The sequence below is a fragment of the Ischnura elegans genome, chromosome 10, assembly GCF_921293095.1.
Source record: "Ischnura elegans chromosome 10, ioIscEleg1.1, whole genome shotgun sequence".
NCBI lineage: Eukaryota > Metazoa > Arthropoda > Insecta > Odonata > Coenagrionidae > Ischnura > Ischnura elegans.
The window spans coordinates 32716947-32741209 of record NC_060255.1 but is presented as its reverse complement, the minus strand read 5'-3'; the positions used below and the strand labels follow the sequence as shown (position 1 = coordinate 32741209).

The 24263-nt window shown below is 37.9% G+C and overlaps 1 protein-coding gene across 4 annotated transcripts in view; it reads right to left on the bottom strand.

Annotated features, from left to right (window-relative positions):
• LOC124166353 (ras-specific guanine nucleotide-releasing factor 2-like) overlaps positions 1 to 22221 on the bottom strand; it is a 590936-nt gene extending 568715 nt beyond the window's left edge. For all 4 annotated transcript variants that reach the window (XM_046543819.1, XM_046543821.1, XM_046543822.1 and 1 more), the window contains exon 1: positions 21614 to 22221. In XM_046543819.1, coding sequence (XP_046399775.1) covers positions 21614 to 21886 — 273 coding nt within the window. In that variant the 5' untranslated portion in view covers positions 21887 to 22221. The remainder of the gene's footprint in view (positions 1 to 21613) is intronic.
• Between the last annotated feature and the right edge of the window lie 2042 nt (positions 22222 to 24263).

Here is a 24263-nt window from a genome sequence, read left to right as displayed (position 1 = left end):
CAGGCTCGAAAACCACTTCTCCCGCCAGAGGCGCTCGCAAAACGACCGTCCCACCGCTTCGCGCCGGCCACCACCGCTTGGGGTCGTTCCGTCGAAAATTCCCATTTCTCGCGGTTTTCCGAATACCATGGAAACTCGTGTTTTCCGGCAGTGGGCAGCGAAGGGCTGCGTAGGAGGAAGCGGCTTGGGTTAGGGGAAACTACGAGAAAAGGGGAAGAGCCGTATCTCACCTCTTATTCTCAACTCTGAAAGGAGGAATGGGAACAATACGAAGACGGAACGGAGTGTAAGACATTCCAGAATACCCGAAAAGGAGAGCCCCTGGAGCCCTGCCATTCCTGAGGAGAATACGAGAGGAACAAAGGGTATTCTCTCTCTCTCCATAACTTTCCTTCCTTATCTCCTATACCTTCCTTCATCTCTCTCTCCTATACTACCAGACCAGGGGTCTCCAAACTTTTCAATGTAAGGGCTACATTATATATTTCCCACATTTATACGGACCGAAGGAATAAAAAGTAATTTTAAAAAATCAGCGTCAGTAATTTAATTTCCACAAAAATTAGAGTGAAAACATAAAATGAAAAAATACCTTGCTGGAAAAATTAGGTTAAACAAAATAGGTTCCTGCCTTTAGTTTCGTTCAACCAAATTAGTGTGACGAATTATACAGTCGCTTTGACTTCAAAATTTTCATTCAAATCAGGTTCCAGATTAGAAGGGTCAAAACACAGGGATTTTGTTTGGCGGACCGGATGAAATTGCGCCGGGCTGGATGTGGTCCGCGGGGCTATAGTTTGGAGACCCCTGTCCCAGACCTTTGCCCGTGCAGACTTGAAGGGATTACGGTCACGATGATTAGTTTTGCCTCTATTTTATCAATCGACTCGTTCACGAATTTTCATTCGGTCGCTTTTGATAGAGTTTAAAAAATAAAGGGACCCAAGTCAAAGGAGTAGCCAGGAATTTCGTTGGGGGGTGGTCCAAAATCAGGGGGGAAATGTTTTGAAAATCATGGTAAAATGTAGAGGGTTTTAATAAAAAAAACACTTTTCACGGTGGAAAAAACTTCATTCTTCATAGAAATCTTTTCTAAATTCATGCTTTTCAATATTTTTTCTTCTATGAGGTAGAGTAATTGTGTTTTTATATTTCGGAGGGGGGGTCCGGGACCCCCGGACGTCCCGCTTCGCTACGCTACTAACCCAAGTTCTTTCCAATTTTAAACATGGGTATTCAACACTTCGGGTTACAAGCACAGAGTAGTTGATAGCCCTTTCGCAGATATGTTTATAACGCCACGTGCTCCCGCCGACCGGGTCACCGTTTCTCAGCTACTCCTCCCTTCCTCGTGTTGGCCTCCCTTGGTTCATTTACAGCCTTGTGAGCGATTCGTTCTTCCAATAAGTGGTTCCCCATGAATAAGGAAATGAACTGAAACTCTGATGACGCCACCAACTTATGAAATATAAGCGGTAACTTTCTTATTTTTATGATGTTTTTATACACTTGTTTGTCCTTTTCTCCGGTTCTAATTTTGGGACTCAATTTTACCCAATTTTTTTTAACCATCAAGTTGAAATTTGCAGGATAACTAAGAACCAGTTTACAATACAATATTCTAAAACTTTTATCATGATATAAACTGCACCTCCATTTTTTCACGGAATTTAAAATTAAATATGGAGACAGGTTCAACAAATGGCCATTAGTTCTGATGACGAAGCTGCGATCATTAAAAAGAAGGATAATTACAGAAAATCATAACAACCAATATGTTTATAACAAAGTTCATTGAAAAATGGACGCGAGAAAAGGTTGTTATTCATTAAAAATAATTTTTATTTTAAAATATGTTTTTTAAACTTAGGATAAAATGGATAAAATTAAATATTTTTTCATTTTAACTTATCCTTCCTTGCATTCACTGAAATCTTTTAAAAAATTACGATTTAGGGCCACTTCTTTCATTGTATTACCCGGAGAAGCTTTCCAGCCAACACCAATTGTACAGATGCCATATTTTTTTCAAAATCGCTTGATAGCCATTCATATCCTATAGCCAGAATAGTTTTCCACAAACTCACGCATTTTCGACAAAAAATAAGAATTTTCATTTTTAGGAAGCAGGACCATAGTTATAAGAAATAACGCACCTGATTTGATGGATTATAATTAGAAAAATACTTACACATTGAAATTTGAACGCCCATACTTATCATAACTCATGAGTCTCCAACAAAAAACATTTACACTCTCACTAAAAAATTATTAATTACAATTTTGTTGTTTGCTGTCGAAATTTAAAAAATGTAAGGCTAAAATTATGTAAGTGAATATATTTAAGGTCAGGATAAAAATCACATTTGATTAATAGATGCATTTTGGCAATAGTTTACGGTTTTTACTATTTTGTCCAAGAAAAAAACTACCGAGGCGAGGCCCCCGATCGACCCGAAGGCAAGGTAATTCATTTTCCATTGTTTTACATCGTCATTTAGTTACGTTTGTTATTTTTATTCGTACGTTCAACAAAATAGGTGCAGAATGATTTGAAAGATAGGAATTCGGACCCATTCCTAGCAAAAATAGTTTTCAGTTAAAATTAAATGAATTCTATAATCTTCTTAGAAAAACTAGTCATAGACATTTGAAGTCTAAGAATGCGATATGAAATTCCAAGCTTTCCTCTTATTTTTGGACAAAATTGTGGATTTTTGAAACTAACAAAAGACAAGATTGAAACAATCAAGGCATTCCAGCGAGTAAAAGATTGGTTCGTTCAACTTTCAGGAAAACATAATAAAGTCACAGACATTAAAGCACAAAGACAGATAGGAGAATGATTCAAATATTACCAAATAACCAGAACTGTAGCAAACCTTCTTGTGAAAACTCCATTCTTATAGGAAATATTTCCAACTCTCTCAAATAATAATCTTTACCATTAATTTTCAATATAACTCGTACCAAAGTCATCCCCTTTACGTAAGGAAAATTTATATAATAATTTCCATTTCCCACAAAAAGGGGAACCGAACGAATTCTCTCCGTGAGAATTTAGGAGGAAGGGACGTAGCATATACTGATAGTGGCGTTCAAAGCTCAATAACGGTACCGGAAGAAGAACAATGAAACCAGAATAATGGAAGGAAAAGCAAAAAGAGGTCCGCCAATCCGTACATCTCGCCATTGTGCTGATTTTCCTCCTTCACCAAGATTTCCGCGAAAATATCGTTCTCAACTGAATTCTGTCCAAAAACGACATGGAGAAAAGAGGCGATCACTTGAAATATTTTGGCTGCTTTCATACTCCTTAAATTCTTCCAAGGTATTCTTTTCTCTGGCTGAAGAGACTCAATTGATCACCTTAATTTAGATGAGAGAAAGGTATTCTTAAAGAACCAAAGAAAAATGGCATAATATCAAACAAAAATTCGGCTTTCTTAGTCCTAGTTCCCATTAGAGGTGGAATTCTACGAAGGATAAAGTTTTGACGCCATATATTTTCATTTATATCCTTCAAATCATGCATTTTCTTCCTTATTCATAAAGCTGTTCATAAAGGGCAAAAGGCAAGGGGGAAAAATAGGTAAGCAAGTATAATCACTATTCCCACGAATAATTATGTATCTGTGATGTAATAATATGTTTTAGCTGTGTAGTTTTCGTATGCAAAAAGCGAGAAAGAATCGCTTTTATAATATAGTGGATAAATAGATTATTAACTGATTGGATTGGCATAAACTGCAAAATATTGAATAATTTAGATTCCATCCCATAAATTCACACAACTACTACACAGTATCGAATCCAGGATAGGGACAAGGAGGGGGGCTAAGTATGGGGTAAATTCCCAGAAGCATTGCGGGTCCGAACAAAAATTGCCATTCTATCTAGTGTAAATTGGATGTCCAAAGAGGGGAGGCTAAAGGCGTCTTTGCCCCCCCCCCCCCCACCCCAAAGATTCGCCTCTGAGTCTAAAAAGTGTGTTCTCTGGCATAAGCCCTTTTATTTCACAATAGCCTCAAATCGGCTTCAGAGTTAATCAATTTCACACTAAATTTTTGTCGCTTCTACTAGCTCCTACCTGAAAAAAAGAAATCACTGTCTCTGAAGAAAAGGATTTTTTTCTAGTCATTAAAAGGAAGTAAATTATCAGCGAAAAATTTGTAGCCACATGTCTTATTGAAAATTACTCGCAATGAAAGATCCTCTTCGCTGCGTATCTCTCTCTCTATGCAACGTCATTCAGTATATAGCCTGACTCTTACTTGGCAACGAAAAGTTAAGTAACCTACCAATTCATTTGAAATCATTTGAAATACACGTCAAAATAAAAACATAAGCTCTTATATTGAATAAATATGAAAAAAACTACGAATTTGGCAAGGCATAACAATATAAATGCGATTGCCAATTTTGAAATTGACCGTTGACGTAACCTCTTCTACCCTTGAATAGAGGGACAAAAATTACAGATTTATATCCAGAAGTAAGCCACGGATGTGATAATCATATGTATTAGCTATATATTTTGCGTAAGCAAAAAGCGATAATGCATTACTGTCATTATTTTATGAAAAATGCTACTTTTCAACTAAATGGGTAGATATTGATTCAAAATATTGAATAGTATAAAATTTTAATTCCCTCCGATACATTTACACAAATAAACATGTCCTCCTGTAGGAGTTCTCTAACTTAACGATAATCTAGAAGCGATTTTAGTGTTTATATATTTCTCAACAAATTTTCGTCATGATAATTTTTATAAGGAAGTAATCATGACTATTTTTACGCTACAATTTTTCCCACTTACCTTTTCTTCACCAAAAAAGGATGTAAATAAGAATAACAAGCATGTACACTGTAGGGCTAAATAATGTTTCGACGATAGTCTCGAACGCAACCGAGTTGCTTCGCTGTGGGATTCTTATTTGGCGGTGAATTTGTCCTACAATATTTATTTCTACGCTTCTTCATTCAACGGCACGGCCATCAGCCATCAAGCAAGGATCCTTTCTCCATCCAAAATCCTTCTAGGCCGACCCAAGTTTTCCTAACTGACAGCCTGGCCATGCGTCACTTTCTCTCTCGCCTGCTCTTATTTTCTTTCCCAGAAAATTGGGAGTTTTTCCCGACCAGCATCTCCATATTTGCTGACGATACAGCGCTATATAGACGACTGAGCTTCCCTCAACGGACGTGACTAAAATCGGGAAATACCCTTGAAAAAAATAACCTCAAATCCCTCCACGGTCGAGGCATCTCAAACGTCCTTTGAGCTTAAACTTTGCCACAGGGAGCTGTGACGGCAACGGAGAAAAACATGACGCCTCTTAAACCACTTAAAATGTCGATACCAGAAAGTAACAGCCGAGATATTGGAGCATGTACGACAGCTACTTTTTCAATAAGACATCATTTTTCTTAGCGTTAAACACAATGAATAAAGCATCATAAAATAAACAGTAACGAGGAAAAATTAATAAAATCGCCATGTTTTATAGAAAGATAAACATCACTTAAGATGACAAATGAAATCGTACCTAATTGCAGGTTTTCACTGGCTCCATAGGTTTATAAATTCACAAAGTCGTAGATATCATAAGTGTTTTAATGCACTATACTTCACAACTTCACTGCACACACCTGCAAGTTTAAGTGGCTTTTAGGCTAGCATGCGCGAATTTTAAACATAAAATAAATCCCCCTTACACTTTTGTTGATTCGACATAGGCAAAAAAGTATGCAGATAAAAATGAAAATGGAACACTTTTCGTGAGTTTCGAAGAATTCAGAACGACGGAGGTATAAAAAGCATGTAATTATTTCGTGGAGTAAATTCATTTTCTCATGTTTGAGATTCTCATTTAAGGTTTAGACAAGAAAAGCAATCAATTTTATTTGAAATAGAATGAATGATGATTCAAATTTCAGGGCCATCTCAAGTTGCAAAGTCAACTATATTAGAAAATTAAAACTCTAAATTCATAAGGGAGGAAGAAATTATTTTTATCATGACAAGAGCTACAAGAGATTTAAGTGGGGAAGCGAACCGATGAGTTCGATAGCAAGCTAAAATTTTACGACACATAACGACAGAAATGGAGAAAAAGAGCATTTGATCCTTCTTGAAGAGGACACCTCCAGTTTTAGTCCGTTACTTTTCTTCTCTATTAGAGTCATAAAAACGAAATGAAGAACGCCATGGCTCCTCAAAGGAGGTAATATATCATACTTCAACAGTGTTAGGTATGGTAGCTAGGACGACCCAAAATTAAGACCAATTAATGAGTTAAAGTAAGGAGGGAAAAGGAAATAATGGTGAAACTTACCCCAATTGTCGACACACAATATTGTAGAATAAAAACATCTGACCATAAACATATCAAAAAAGTTGATTGAAATCCAAAAGTTACATGCCACAGTGATCGGGGAGTCCTTCTTGACTCCACGATTATATTCGCCCGTCACATTAACCACATATCTACCAAAACAATGACTTTAGTTGTTATACAGATTTACAGAAATACAGAGTCCTTTAGCTCTGAAATGTCTTTTCCGGATGTGTTCTTCCACTCATTGATTATTATTCACCCATATGGTCCTCAGCCTGTCCCTCAAATCTCTAAACTCTTAATAGGCCTATTAATTTCTTCATTAACGTCGTGAAAAATCGTAACCCCTCCCTCCGTAATCTCACTTCTGATGATCTCCTCTCACAACTTGCCATAGTTCCCTTACGACAACTACGTACACTCAGGTTTTTCCACCGAATTTTCAACAAATGGCCACTTCAGGTCTAACGACATTCTATCAATGTTCTCCCTCCGTGTCCCTTCCCGTAAAACACGGAACTCATCTCTTTTCCATCTACTTCTTCACCGTTTGTCTGTGAACCAGAGATCCCTTACTTAACGGCTACTTCTAACGTCTACAATTACATCAAAGCGCCTTCTGTTGATATAACATCATCAATTTCATCATTTGCAACCGCCATCCGGAAACTTCCTCTTTAAATCCCTCTTTCTTTCTCCGCCCTACCTAGATTACAAATGAGCGGTAGAGGCGTTCATACAAGTGACATATTACGTGATATCTGAGTGTATTTAATTCGAAATTTTTGTTGTTGTTGTTGTTTCTTGTTATACCTTATTATTTCACCATTTGTCCACATATCCAATGTAAAAGTTCTCATGTACTCTTTTTGGATCAAATGCAAATGAATAAATTAAAAAAATTAATAATACCAGAAAAATCAATAAAATTCTAAGTCTGAAGAAACTGAGCGAAATCAGTTTCTAAAATTTGAGCGATAAGGAGCTTATATGTTCCATTTCTACGAATATCTTTGACAAAAATTCCTTTTCAAGTAGGGCCCACTGTCCTCAGGACAATTAATATTTTTTAACTATGAATCAATAAGATTTTCGCCGCATAAAATTCAAAATAAGCGCAAAATATTAATAATTTTCTTTGTTTGTAACAACGAAACGCGTCGCGTTAACTTAAAATCCAGTAGAAATATTGCAATGCCTAATTTTACCATAACACTTCATATTTCTAGAATATGAGGTTAAGTCAGTATAACCAAAAATATTGGGGCTAATACTGACTGAATACGCCACAGTAAATCCCCTTCCTGTAAAGTTTTCTCATTAAAGACATACGATGGTATCTAAAGCAATCTCTCAATATTGAGCATTGAAGTGATGAAATTTTAATTTTCTCTGGTTTCGGCCGGGAAGGAAAGTAGCAGTCTGCATCGCTTGGGGGAAACCCAGCTGTTTATTTTCCCAGAAACCAAACTGTATCACTTGGAACGCACCTGCTCCCCACCTCTAAACACCACATGCCCTACTTATCCCTGAGGCAGGAGGTTGCAAAGAAAATTTTTATCAGCATACCATCTAAGAATTTATACCCTTTTAATCCTCTTATCTCTTCGAGCAAACAAGGCTCGAATAGACACTTAGTATTCCGAATGTGTGAACACGGCCATGAGATTAGCTTGGTGATTTAAATGTTTGATTTTGAAAAGGTCGATCCCGCATTCAGACCCTGCAATTGAAACGAAAAGCTTAAAAGTAATCCACAGCCTCACTGCACATTCTGGTGGATTCTTCCAGCATATGATCACATAGATGTGATATGCGAATGACCACGAAGATATTTTTAACGGGGAATGGAAAGCAGTATAATGAAAATATAACGAGGATTGATGAAATGATGGATAAGTGAAAATTTCAGAGGTAAAAATCTGTACTCGACGTATATTGCATTAAAATCGATCAGAGGTTTTGGGGTGAAGTAGCTTTAACTAAGTGATTCCCCACCACTTGCGACGGCAGAAAGCAATTAAATGTCTTAGCAAAGATGGAAAACATATATATCGGGGAAAAGACAACTAATTTTTAAATGGGGAACATTATGATAAAGTAAACTAGCTTTAATGGAAACATTAAAAATGCGCAGCATTTTAACCTGAAGCCATTTTTTTCTATGGCTAGAAAAAAAAACACTCCCATTAATACTATAATCATTTCCCACTACGCTCTCCCCATCAACCATTTCCTGATACCCTAGCAATTTCAAAAGATGGGGATGAAGACAGCAATAGCATTCTGGGTAAAAAAGTAAAAAATGGGTTCTATAAATTAAAACGGACAATTCATTCACAGCATTCCACCAAAGACACGCAATGAAATACCCACTTTTACATGTCCTCAGCACACATCAAGTTAATATTTTTAATAATAACAGCTGCAACTTCATAAATTAACCAAAAATCGGAACTCTACATGCAATCAAAACATTCCCAATTTGAATTCGCCTACGAAACGCCCAGAGTACAGCAATCTTGCAGCCCTGACTTCTAATTGTAAGAACACCTTTGTTTAGATTTTCAGTAAACTTTTATCAATTAAGGCAAATGCTTGAACTAATCAAAAATTGTCATTCCAATTGTAATACTCACTAGCTCTTTGAAGACCATTTTCAAAACAAATTCCTCATCACCGCAAAGTTGGCAATTAAAATTACTACTAAGAAATCTAACTTAGTGTTTAGTACAACATTTCCATGAAAATGCAGAACGCACAGTCGAGAAACCAAAGACTAATGTACACAGAGATTCTGTATGCAAGTACGACAGTTTAACTTAAAATTAAAGCATAAAAATTACACCTTAAAGTCATAGTTGGAATGGCATATGCTGACTGACACGACATGCTATTTTAAATCCTTAGCTGTTATATAAACCGCGAATAAATCATGTACATTGTTCTTCGTGAAAGGGAATTATTATTCCTCATTTCCCTAATAAGAAGGGACGAAATTTCATCAACAATGTATATTTTTACAACAAATAATTAGTAAAACTTTGTACTTAACAAACATGAACGAAGCGGAAATCCACTGACTAATATTATAGAATTCCAATAGAATATTCCAATAGAAACTGACAAATTACGCAAAACCTTCAGCCAAAAATCCACTTAATGATATTGTTGGACCCTTTACAATGACCGAATTAATAAATAAGGTTTTCGGAGAATTGAAAAACCTGGATTCCTTTCCACTTTCTTAAATCAAGCTAAATGACAACTGGTATGGAAGTCCGTAGTTACTTTCTATTAATTATAGTTTTTATCCTGAATTTGATGAAAATAATTTATTCTGTGAACAATAAATATTCTGTGGTAATTGTTATAGAATTAACAAAAACTAAAAGAGTAAATTACTTTAGAAAGAGTTTACCATTCGGAACCTATTCGGATAAAATGGCTTGCGGGGATGGCGTACCAATCGCTCAAATGATCCTACAGCCCCCATTACTTGCTTATAACTTATGCCGCCATCATGAATTTTCCGCATAGTATAGAGGAGACCCTTTCCAACAATTTCCTGTAGGTATCTCGCACATGAACTTTACCACTGTATTTTCTCCAGGCAATAGTTTCCTGGAAGCGTTAGGAACATTGAATCTTGCCTCTCAGGAATACCATTAAATAATTCTAAGTTGTTTCAATGATATATTTTGCCCAAACGGCTTATTTCTTACGCGTCAATCTCTTTGAGACTTCCACATCCATTAATTCAATGCTTCCTGCACAGAATTCTCCCTGCGCCTCCAATAATGCCACTTGTTGATAACTTCCTCCATTATATTGATGCGTAGCTTCAAAATATCGTACATTTCAATACATGGCCATCACTGTCATTATCAACTGTTATCAAATCTTGAATTAACGTGAGGTAACTTTTTACTTCATTTTTGTACCAGCGGAACTCTTCAAGCATTTCACTGTAACTAAGTATTACCCTTACAAGGAAACTCTTCCCAAATACTCTTCTTTTAAAACTATTGTTAATAAAACACTCGCCTTCAAAATATTAACAAAGTGTCTAATCTCCATTGCACGTAAGGCTATCAAGTTCTTTAAACTTAATGCCGAGATCTTCGTCCAGGTCTTCATAAAAAGAGTGGAAATAAGCATATTTAATTTTCATGATTAGCAAAGGTGAAAAAATTAATCTGGGAAAAGATAACTACTCTCCAAATGGGGAATTAAGATAATGTGCTTTATGAACTCCTCTTTCGACAACTGCCATCAAGGTATTACGGGAGTTACCACTTAAAACGAGTAACCTTCTTCTCCCAGGGCTTCTCATTGTCTAGCATAGTTCCCAACTTATTTCTGCATTCTCCTTCTTCTTTCGATATGTCCTACAGTTTATCTACCAGATATGTCCTACAACTGATGTTTGATCGACACCGATCATCAACAGAATTCTCTTGAAGAACCATTTTTTACAAGTAGCGATTCTACCTATTTTTCACATTTATCCATTTCTATCAATGCCATGGAGGATGGCGCGCCGTAAATATCCGCATTCATTTACCTACGCTATAACTTTTTGAGTATAATCGTTGACGTCAGGAAAATATTTGATAGTACTTATATTTGGAGCATGCTTCTTAAAGGTAATGAGGTATATATGATGATAGTTCCGAAAAAATCAAGGTTGGATGCGTTAGAATTGTGGTGTTATAGAGGAATGATGAAGATAAAATTGATAGAGCATGTGAGTAATTCGGAGGTTCTAAGAAAAGTGAGAGAAGTCTTTTGAAGACCCTGAGTGTAAGACGGAACAATTTAATCGGCCAAATCATGAGGGTTTAATGAAAATAATCGTTGTAGGACAGGTGTAAGGGATGAAGGGCGGATGGAAGACGGCGGCAAGCAAAGGTAGACGGCGGATGAGATTCCGTAAGGTCGTGCTTTATCCAACTCATTTTTATTCATTTCATTCGGCTTTACCATTTAATCTCGTTCGTTATTTGGTTTTTTGAAGGTATTCATTTATATTTTTATGTTTATTGCTAAGTTTATGTTCAAGATTGTTTACTGTATTCTTAAAAGAACGTTGCTGTGTGTTGTTGATAGAAAGAAAGGATTGTTAATAAGATATAATTTTAAGAGTAAAGACGTGTAATAAAGAAGGGCAATGCCAAATTGAGATTTCAAGAAATTTTATATTATTTTAGGGATACTTACGTCACAAGTCGAACAGAATGTGATGAAGAATGTAAAACAGAAAAATTGCGTAGGTATTTAAAGATTGGCCGATGTGAAAACTGAGTGGAGAGCTGAATCAAACCAATCTCAGGATTGGTGACTGCCGATGATTATGACAGCTTTTTAAGTTTATCTACCAGGCCTCGTTCGCTCGAGGTTTTGGTAGGTGCATTATGCTTTTACAGCATTGCCATGGCAACCACGCACACTGTAGGTTCAACACGGAAGTTAAGGGAGGATTTCAATCGTTCGTTATTATTTCACTTTTCTTCACAAGAGACTTTTCCGTGGTTCCAAATTTTCAATTGTCTCTCTCTTCTTACTAGTTTTTCACCTGACATCAACAACCTCCTCACAACTCCCGCTAAGCCTTGCGAAGTGTTACCAAAACGCATACTATACTCGTTCGTTAAATCACTCCATTGATATCACCAATCAAGGATACGGACCGGAACAACTTGAATTCAAATCCTTTATATAATCCCAACTAAACTAGTTGAGATGCGACAATAATTACAAACATAAATTTTTAATGACTATCAGGAGGCTTGGGGAAAGGAACTCAAAATATTTAAAATATAAACTTTGTTGTGTAACTATAAAAATTTACTTATAATGGATCCTCTAGAAAAAATTATTTCTACCGTGGTTCTACCCCACTGGGGACTATCTTTACCATAATCAATCCATAGGTACAAGTTCTCTCCACTAAAATCCAGTACATTATTGAAATAATTTTTAGAGAATGGGACCTGAAGTCGTTGCAATCAAGTGCCTGCGCACAAGCGAGACAGATCTGTCGCAGGAGAAAAAAGAACTCGGTTTCACTCCAGTTCGGACGGCGGATCGATAAGCTATCACGACCTAAACCGAGCGATCAATAAGAGTTTTGCAAAATTTATCACATGGATATTTTTATATAAGTGACATTTCATGTATTTTTAACTCTTTGACCTCTTATCAACTCGTGCAGAAAAATTAATGGCTGATGCTGAGTCAATGTGTTACAGTTAGGACGGCTAATAGACGATATAAGTGTCGACTAACTCCAATTCTTTTCCCGAAGTCACCACCTAAATGGCAAAGAATTGATTTTCTTATATTGATTAATGTCACATTGCGCCTCGCTCTGAAAAAGAACCCCCACCGTCGGAAACGACTTGGACAGCATGCGATACTTAAGCGTCGCAAAGGTAATTTCATGTCCACTTTACTTGAGACTGCTCAATTTTCCAAGCAAGAGAAGGCGCTTGCTATTGATTTTACCGGAGATAAAACCTTTCGCGCCATACAATCTGGTAAACGGCCGGGGCAAAGGTAAACTAATTTCACGTACAATACATTCACAGCTAAAACTCACCTTACAGTGCGTAAAAATTAATAGCTGAAACAACGAGTTCTACCTATTCTAGAATATAATGCCTTATCTTAAAATACCAAGGATTCAATCGTCAATATAAACTATTCACAAAGTAAGACTTTGAACAACATTAACGGTCTAAGAAAAATAGCTTTTACAGGTCGACAAATTGTTATAATTAAACCGATAACTATGTTATCCAATGTCAATTGAGTTACATTTAAATGCCAGTTCAATAGCATATGCCCACGATTTAGCAACATGCCAGAGATTTCCTAACGTAATTCCAGCCTTTATATCAACTCACCAACCTGTCTGTTTGTTTGTCTGGTACAAATCTTGTAACTCAAATTTGACTCACTTCCTGTGAAGCAAAAACGCTGAAATTTTGCACACTTCTTCATTTCCGATGACAATACATGAAAATATAACTCTTTCTCTCCAACCCCCCTTTAACCACCCCCCAGTCAACCTATAGCCCCCCTATACGTCACTTTTGGTTTTTCGGGGTCACTGAGGTTTTTTTGCTTTGTGTCATATATAAACGTTGCTCATCCCCTGTAATCTAAATATAAAGGCTGGTTTTTAAAAAAAAAAATTTTTTATAAGAGCTTATTTTTAAATGCTTTTGATACTAGACAGTAGCTTCAAAAAGCTGGAGACTGCATGAGAATACTAATTATGTTTTCTAAAAAATCAACCTAATACTCCTTCCAACTTCCTTAAGGAATACTGATTTTCTTTTACCGACCCTAGATTAATGATCATAAACAGTAAGTCAAATAGCAGCATTTATTTTCAAAACATCTCACTGTTAGACGCTTCAAAAAAGTGAATCAATCAATAAAAACAAGTCTATCACTATCTTAAATTTAAATATTTATTAGTGGTAAATAGATTCTTTGAATATCACATGTACGTCACTAGGAACAAAGATTTATCGTCAATATTTAAAATCATACAGCTATGAAGGTAAAAAAAATAGGTCAAAGTTAATCAACATATGAAATTAACACTACTTAAATAGTTATTAGTTTGCATTTCCAAAGGTTACGGAAAACACAGAAAATTTTCCAACAACAGAATTTATCGGGCAGTCACGAAGGCGCAAACGGAAATTATTAAAGAACAGCTCAACCACTGTAAAAACAGCATTAATATTCACCTTCATATGCAAACACCAGCATATACAAACCTTCTGTTTCAAATGATGGCTCAGGAATGTAATATTTATACTATCTACTAGTTTTTACTTCCCGAATAATAACAATTAATTCCCCGCAATACTTGAATTTTTCACAAAGAGATAACTCAGCACTCACATTTCAATACCTAACTTGTTTCTTTGCATATTTTACGGGCACTTTGATGCATTCTAGAATTTCAAGCTCCTATTTTGGCTAAATAACACCATCGTGATTACACGAGCGAAAGGGAAACAAATACAGCTTAACTTGCGCATTCAATAAGACTTTTCCACTACTCTGCATCGCTGGCTTGATTCCAGAAACAATGCAAAGCATTCCAAGGCAACGAAGCTTCAGAAGGAAATACCCTGAGTACGGAAATACCCCATACAAACTGGAAAACATTTAGTATCGAGAACCTCTCTCAGTTCCTTGAGCAAAGAGCTTATAAACTAAACGAACTAACACTTGGGAAAATTATCACAGTTGAATGCGTAGGAAAGCATAAAATTTCTGTACATCAACAGTAGAAACGACCGGTTCGACCGCTATTTTAAGATTAAGACTTACCTTTAAATAGTAAGAGGATAATTAGCACAATATATGATAACAGTATCTACTGAACGCATTAGGAACAAGAGAGATGGCAGTAGCTGCAAAAATTGAAGGTTTATTTCCATAAATGATGACTTCGATCGATGTACTTTACGCCTATTAATTACGATAAAACATAAAATGGAGGCAATACCATTGAAAACCGCAATGGCCTTCCTGATCGGAATTGTAGCATGCTTCGCAAAAATAACTCGGCTGATTAATAAGTTAAATACATTACAATTTTAACGCAAAATTTAAGTAGGTGCGAAAACAATTTTTTGAGATAATATAACTTCCTAAGTTTCATTCCTCTGAAACTTCACTCTGAAACCTCAACGTAAATTATAGTTTATTTACACGTAGAAGATTAATGGACCAAAAGCATATTTTTCAGCCGTAAATAGAAGCGTATCCAAAAACGCACAACTTAAAGCCACCTTTAATGCCTCATCAAACATTACTGCGCATACGACGTCTCCAGTGGCGCAGTGCGTCATTACTTGTCGTCATTGCGCCCTTTCACCTGACAATGACATAATAAGTCAAAACATGGGAGGTAAGAACAATTAATTCTTGAGATATTCAAGTTACCTTCCTCATTTAATGAATCCGTAAGCCATTTTCCTACCAAAGATATAAAAGCCGGCAAAAACACTTTACCATTTCGGCCTGCTAGAGTAGGTAGAGATTTCGCGTTTCCAAGCACCCTTACAACTTAAAATTACATTCACATGAGAAAAATCTCAGGCACAGCACAGGAGACGCATTTTCTTAACTATTACGACGTGCTTTCAAGACGATTATTCTTTTATAAGCAGGTCGTCCATATTTCCACAAATGTCCAAGTGTTTTTGCTCTTGCTTTCTCGATAAAGACACATTCAAATACCAAAAAATAACTCCACATAACTTGTATAATTTACCCTCACGATTTCCATGATCCTTTCTTTTCCATGTCATCAGCCAAACCTAAAAATCCTGAATTCATGTTTAATGAGGCAGGAATACAAATTAATTTCCTTCATAGTACATAAATTTTCATTGACATAAGGTATTGAATACATGATGCTCGGAGATTCTTTTATCGAATGAACCCGTACAAACAATGCCCTTGGATTGACGGAATACTGAAATTTCTTGGCAATCGTGTTAATATGTGCTCATTTCGAAAAGGCTATTCATCCCACCATTTTAAACTCCACGCTCGAAAATATGTTGCAAAACGCTCACGTCTCTTCTCGACATTCGACACGACTGTGTAATGGTGAGATAAGTTTCTTTCACGGAGGCAATAGGGAAAATGCTTCCTGCAAGCACCACCACACGAGAATAGCAAGCAGTTCAAAAAGTCACTCTAATCGCAAAGAGTTGCAAAAGTAGCAAGCACTGGAAAGATTTTTGATACCCTAGGAAAAGGAATCACTCCACAATTTTTCTCAATTCGATCCAAAGCCAGGTTAGAGCTACGGTATCACATCACTTTCATAAAGTGTGTTCACAAGAACCTCAATTTTTAGCGGAAACTGCGAAAGATAAAGTCAGGCTCCCTCCATTATTGCAAATTAGCACATTGTTCCAATTCACATGAATTGTTGAGTGCAAATTTTTACATGAATCTGGAGTCAAACCAGGAGCCATAAGCTTTATGGCTAACGCGTAGACAAATTCCCAAGCGAAACTTTGTGGATTCCTTCACCATTCACATGGAATCATCAATGTTGGAATCATCAAGGCTTTCGAGCAAGCACCACGGCATAAAGCAGCAACAAGTAAAACAGATCACCTGATTTTTTTATAGTTTTACTCACAAAATCTTTTACAAAACATTTACGTTGCCTCTGCTGTCAAAAATCCAAAGAGTTTGGCAATAGCCACACTAAACTCAAGAGGGCGCCGCTGTAGACAGAGATTCAGATGCATTACACTATCATATTAATGCAAATACTCCTTTCAAAAACCCATTCTCTTCGACGTTCTCCAAGAATCAAGAAGATCCAAGAGCCAAGGAGAAACAAATTACCCATCACCGAAGAAGTGAAGCTTCCTCGCCAGGAATTTGGAGCTAAATCAATTTACCTACGTCATCATGTATTGCCTACGTAGTGATAAATCAAGTCACCTACCTTAGACTTGCATCTTATGTACGTATAGAACACCAGTCACTGACTTTGAACCGTAAATTTCAAACTTGCTGACATTTAATAAACGGGAAAAAATCTTTCTCAGCCGCACTAGTATTGATATTAAAAAGATTATTAGGCTGATAAATCATTATCTCAAATTGTATGAGAGTTGACTTTTTGGAACTTGTTCATGGTTAAGTAAATATATTGAAAACTTCGCCAACTCCACACATGTTCATTCGGTACAACTTTAACTGGTTTCAACACTTCCGTATCATTATTAAGAGGAAATACTTATAATATGCATAATACGGCTAATATTTCCTCTTGATTATGACACGGGAGAGTTGAAACCGGCCAAGGATGCACCGAATAAAGCTGTGTGGGATTGACAAAGTTTTCAAAGTATTTATTTCGTCATTAGTTATTCATAACATCACCCTACCAAGATAGCCTCGATTTTAAAATTTAACACTGCCACGCAAGTTAACTGCGCATCTTTAAACAAATATTTTTTCTCAAAATATTTCACGAAATTGATTATGGCTTCGACTAATTATTAAATCGCTATCCTAACTGAAGAAGCGTACTTCCCCGTTTTTATCTCAGGCGGATGACGATAAAGCCAACTCTAACTAACCACATCCAATGCTATCTTCTGATTTACAGCGAGCCATAAAAAGTTTTTATTAGAATGCAAAGGAGCTCTGAAAAAAATCCATTTAATAAAGAATAAAAATGATAAATTTGTATACAAAGTGGCCTCTTGGCTTTTTGTCATATAAATTCAAGAAATAGAGAAGGAGGCATAATAAAAGTTACAGTGATGACTTGAAATCTGCAAACCATTAGAGCTAACCGTCACTTATTAAAATTCTAATGTCGTACAAAATATCATAGGCGTAGACAACGGCGATAAATACACCCAAAGCAAACTAATTTAAGCTAAAAGCATTCTTGAGGCATTTAAACGATAAGATGTTTCACAGTTCTCGCAAGTAGCAGAAACCGTCAGACGCAGAGGAAAAACGATTGAAGATCAGCATTCAAAACAAACCCATACGCCAACGAAAAGAAAAAGAGGTTGGCCTGGTTGTCATTATATCAGAATTTAAATCCTTAATGAACAAACTTAAGTAATCTCACTATCTTTAAATTTAAAACATAACAGTTCCTGCATTTCAGAAATTCTTGGTGTACTCTGTTGATATTACCACATTGGTCATAATTTCAAATCAATTTTCTACATAGTGAAGGAATGCGGTAACCACAATCACCCTCTAGGAATAATTATGATCACAATACGACACTTTCAAACGGACCAAAAGAGACTACGGCCCCAAAGTAAGTAAGCTCCAGAGTAAATAAGTAAACTCCAAAGGAAGACGCTCAAATAAAGATGGTTATTTCAAAGCGCATTAACCCAAAATCTATAAATATTATTATGGGGTCAAGAATTCATCTACGGCAATAAATTTTGATCTGAGACGGAAAACGGAATGAATTAAAATAGAATTATTCAACTGAATCTGGATTTTGGAATTCCTTCAGGGTAAGATGCTAAGCAAAATTTCATTTCTGATATCTTTTTGGCTACTTTATCTCGTGGACCATTCTGTAGTATGTGATTGAAGAATTGAGTGGCAGGTGGTGAATAACTTCTACTATTCTCATCAATGTAAATTTTAATTCAAGTATCAATGAATGACTCTAAATGTATACTATGTAGCTCATGATTAATAAGAAAAGAAGACAAATTTGTTTCTTTAATACAGTGAAATGGGACATGATTTCAGGATGTAATGAAGTAGCGTAGAATGTATCGAAAGAATGTGACCTCTTACGCCGTGAAAAAGTCATCAAACCTGAGGTGAGTCGTCCGTGATTGGTTATACGTATTATACGAAATTATACGTAGATTATCAATAATTGATAATTGCATACTTTCCACAATACTACGGCCAGGTAAACGTATGCGATGAATTTCTTTTTAAAGTAGTATTAAGTTTGGAATCGAGTGAATAGCATACTGTGTGACACACAACACAAATACATGATCCCTAATTAGCCCAAACTTAATATTAACTAACCCTTTTTCAAGACACATCCGTTTGTTTATTTCTCCATTTGAAATTTAACCAGCCGAAAAATCAGGAAGTACCTCTTTATTAATCGAAAACACGATGCTATGAAGGAAACATTTACCACTAAATGGCGTGATAACAAATTTAACCATATCAGGCATTCGGTCACTTTTAAAGTCGTTCTTGTGGAGTGAATTTACTCAATGCTATTTAATCATCAAAAAATATTCGTTGTATTGACGCCAGAAATTAATCCTCGAATTGAGAATATTGAAAATGAGGTATCGAATTCTTATCATCAAAAGTTTTTGTTGAATTTATTCGTAGAAATAACCGTAGGGATCGATAAATTCATTAGGAATAAATACGTAAGAAATTCACAAATTTGTCGCATTAGGAAAGGTAAATACAGTTCTCCACCACTAAATCCAAAATATTAAACCTATGTCTGAAAACACCCTATCTTCTGAGCTCTAATCACATAATAAATTATCAAAGTGTTTAAAAAATAGAAATGAATAAAAGCATGAGTAGCTACTGCCTAAAAAAGCCTTTTCAATGGTCGGATAGGTACTTGGAACATTAAGGCGGGATCAAATTGTCGCCCATCGATATTAATTAAAATTACTAAAAATAGGGTTAAAATTGATGACTCAAGTATCTACTAGCTAACTCAACGACTCGCGTGATTTTTCAAGTTTTTTTTTAATTTATGACGAATTTCGGAAAACTCAATAAAATGGAGTCAAGTTATGCAATGTTATTAACTTATGGCTGAACACCGTCGGGGTTGTAGGTTTTCCAGCTTTTTCCTCACTGGTTAGTGCAAATCGCTGCTGGAAACTACTCCGAAGCTGAAATAATTTGCTACTCAACAAAGCGCAGTATCGGCAGGCTGTTCTCGCCAACTGAGCAACTGACTGTCGTCGCCATGCTGGTCTCCGCGTTCGCATGGATGGCATCCCTCCGTCGAGCCAACATTTCGATCAGTGGCGTAGGTAGCGACCGAGGGAAAAAATGGCGCGGACGATTTGACGTGATGCAGCAAATTAGGCGCTGAACCGTCCTCTCATCACGTATCGGACCAATTCAACAGCTTTGTGAAATAATAGAGTTTTTGGGATTTAGCTGCCGAGAAAACGTAATTGAGATCGGAATTCGCAGAAAACTTTACGTATAGCCAAAGTCGCACATGAATGTGCCAGGCGAGAAATGGCGCAGAACTAAAACAAACCCCAAGAAACTCGTAAAAAAGTAACACCGGAGTCAAACGGAACACGTCGGAAAGGACTTATTCATCGAAGGATCTAATTTCTCAACTTCAGATGACACTGATCTCGGGCATCGAGGAAATGATTCCAGCTCCACAAGTAGCGTAAATATAGATAGAAACTGTTGCTTCGACAAAGAGTAATAAAAAAATTTATTTCCAGAAATACAAATAGTAATATTTATCTCCTTTGTTATGAGATCAAATACAAAACTTAACCCCGCTACTTCAAACTCTCTAAAAACAACTGCTACCCATTAATTAATTCAATGGTGAAATTTTAGAGCCAAAATATTTTTCTATCTATGCTCATTTGTTTCATTTGTACATTAACCTTTCAAAATATCATATTTAGTTTAAATCCTATGAAAAATATCTCGGGTTTTGTATTCCACTTACAGCGAAGTTCTAGATAGCCAAGACCTCGAATTTGTTCCCGCAGATTGAAAGTAAACAGGAAAGCGCTGAAGCAATTAGCGGTGTTGAGGTTTATTTACTTTGAAAACAATAATAATTAGTTAATCAAGCGACCTCTAATATTGGAAACTGATTGCATATTTTACGGGAATAAACTCGTACAAATATATATCTAAAAATAGCTTTTCCACGCAACATAACCGGACGAGTCCAAGTTCGGTGCGACCCATTGGTAGTCACGCACTCATTAGTTATTCACCTACCCTTCACGTATATCTCTTGGATCCATCGTGGTTCCAAATAAAATTAAAGAAATTGCGAAATTATTCTACCCTAGAGGACCTGCACTTCTGAAAGCAGACAATTCACCTGGTAGGTGCAAATACCCCTATCCTATCACCCCAAGACAAAAATGCAGTGACCCTCACCTTGGATTCACGAAAATTTGAGGATGCATCCGTTTGGATCCATTGTGGTTCCAAATAAAATTAAAAGAAAATTACGCAATAGTTTAACCTTTGAGGACCTGCACTACTGAAAGCTGGCAATCCATCGACGTAAGGTGCTAAATCCTCTATCTATCCGGAACAAAAATGCACTGACCCTCACTTCGGACTCAAGAAAATTTGAGGAAGATGTACCTTGAAAAAGAAGGTGTAGCAGCCACCGGAGGGGCTAAATTGGATATAAACTGCTTCAAAAATACAAAGGCAGCTTAGTGATTGACTTGGGGACTCACCTCGTACAGCACAAACCACCAAGTTGCCATTTCGTAACCTACACTTCTGAAAGCAGACAATCCACCAGGTAGGTGTCAAAACCACTATCACGCCGAGACAAAAATGCAGCAACATCGGATTCAGGAAAATTTGAGGAAGGCGTATCTTGAATAAGGACGTGTTTCAGCCATCGGAGGGGGATCGGGGTAATTTGGAGGTAATTTGCTTTAAAATACAAAGACACGTTAGGGATCAACTTGGGGACTCACCTGGTACAGCACAAACCACCTGAGTTGCCACTTCGCAGAATCCGCCGTCCTCTTGTGCAAGTAGCCCGCTAGCGAGTGGTCGTAGTGGGCCCGCTCCGACAGCATGGCTAATTGGCTGTCGTTCACCCGGATGTTCCTCTGCATCTTGGGGCTGAGCATGATACCGGAAGAGACCGGGACCGCGGCCCCGGGCACTATGCTCCCTCCTCCGCCAACGACGAAGGCAGGTGAGCCCCGTGTGGAGCGAGCCGACGACTGTGCAGACGATCGCATCTACCAATGACCCGGGCACTTTCCCACCGGCAGCTCTTCGGGGAAGCTCGAGGGTGCTGGCGGGCTAACCTGACGGCGACTCCCGCTGCCGAAAACCTTCATCCCGTCTCTGGAAGGCCCCCCCTGAAGGTTCCTGCGGTCGTCGGACGCCTCCTGCACGGGGATATGGGTACCGGAAGGGTAAGGGGGATGGTAAAGCAGACGGGGAGAGGTGGTGGGAGTAATGAGAGATAGAGAAGAGAAATGGGTTTCAGGTGTTGGCGGGAGGAAGGGGTGCTGGTGGTTACGCCAGGAGAGTCCAGCTCCCTGAAGCCGCCAGCACTCTCTTCAGTACCCTGCCGCGTTCTGGCTGGTGGCGCCTACAGCCTTTATCCGCAACACACGCCTCGTAAGGGACAGGCGCGCGCGCGCCGATCCTCAGTATCCTTCCCGCCCACCCTGCTCGCAGCTTTTCCCTTCCCCGCCTGTCCTTTCCCTTCTCCGGCCCTCCCCTACAGCCTCCTCCCCCTCCTCCCAGCCTCACCGCGGCCCCCGGGTCCACCCTACACCAACCGGAGACCACGCGCCGAGGCGACCCCGAAAAAGTTGCTCTAGCCTCCCCGCAACAGGTTGGTAGGCCGAGACCCCGCCGCCCGAGATACAACATCCCGGAGAACTCGAGGGTTTTCTCGCCCGATCCCCTGGAATACCCTACCCCACGGTTACGCGGGGTAGGGACTGCTAAAAAGGGGTCGACCTCGTTCCTTCGCCGCCCCCCTCCTCCTCCGACAACCCCAGCCGAAACCCCTACGACGCGTCGTCGACGTTTGCCTGCGCCCCGCCATCTTAGTACCACGTGGAGCGGGAGGAGTAGTGTGGCCCTAGGACAATGCCCCGCTCGCGCAGTCAGACGCACAGGAGAGGATAATTGGGAATACTTAACTACGGCGTAGAATTATTCAAAACAAGGCCCACTTACGAAAGATTTCAAATAATTCCCGACTATTTTGCTTCCACTACGCTCATTTTATCACCTACATAGTACCCCGCAAGCCACCTAAAAAGGCGTGTGGCAGGGGGTGTTAGGACACCAGCTGTTAACATAATAAAATGAAAATCTCAAACAAAATTACTAGTTTTTTTAAAGTCCTTTAATGTTTGGGAGAGAAACGAATTCCGTTCGGCAAAATATCTCTCTTAATTTATCGCTTCTATCGGACCTGGAAATATAGTGGGGCTCAAATATGATTTTCTCCGTGTCGCTCTTAAATATATATATATTCTCAATCGCTCAAGCAATCTAAGCCTAGCTCGCAACCTCCGAGTCTCTAGCGGCTCCTAGCCTAATTCGCTTATGATAACATCTGTGTAACGCTTTCTGTACGCCCGTAGCATTTTTTGACGAATCGCCTGGCTTCCCTTTGTATATCCGGTTCACGGATTCTTTCTGCATCAGAGCCCATATCCTCGCTGCATATTGAAGGTGCGGTCGGACGAGTGCGGAATAGCAGCTTTCTTTTACTTTCTCATCCGAAAATCTTCCCACAATACGCTTGACGAATCCGAACTTCTGCACACCACAAATATTCCTTATATTCCTTACGCTAGTCCGCCGTGGAGCGCAAAGTGCTGCTAGCATTAAAGCCACAGTTAGCCGGCAGCGATTCGCAAAATATGATATGGTGCTTGTCCACAGTATGATGAGCGGAATATTTCTCATATTTTCTTTTCCTTTACTTTATATGCTTGCTTTTCGTTAACTCAGCAACTTTCTAGCCAATAAGAAATATTTTTTCTCTTAACGTACGAGTGTTCTTCAGAATTTCATTTACACCAGTATATCTCCCTTCATCCTATCATAACTTAACAACATATTTGTTTCATAAATATATTGGGAATAGCTTTGTTCTTCACTGTAACAAAACTAACTTGATTGTACTTGGTATCTCAAATCTACTCATAAATGTGAATATAAACGCTATATCAAAGATAACAGTTGGTGACACCGAAATATCATACTCATATTGTGTTGAAAACCTGGGAGTCGCGTTGATGTTTAACTTATCTTGGCATAATCATGTGCAATCCGTGTGTAATAGGGTAAATGTGATCCTCTACCAGCTTAAAGCCCAAAATGACCTATGAGCATTATCTACGCTAATTTTCCCTCATTACGATTATTGCTGTCTGATCTATCAGAATCTTACCGAAGAGCACAATGCTAAAATTCATTACGCCAATTGAATTTGTGCGTTAGCTTTATTTTTAACATAAATAAGGATGATCACATTTCCCCTATTTCACCCGTCATGCAAGGCAAAAAACAAGAGAAAATACAAGCTTGGTATATAACTCTGTTCTCTTTTCAGAAATGAATTGCAGAGCTACCTGAAGCATT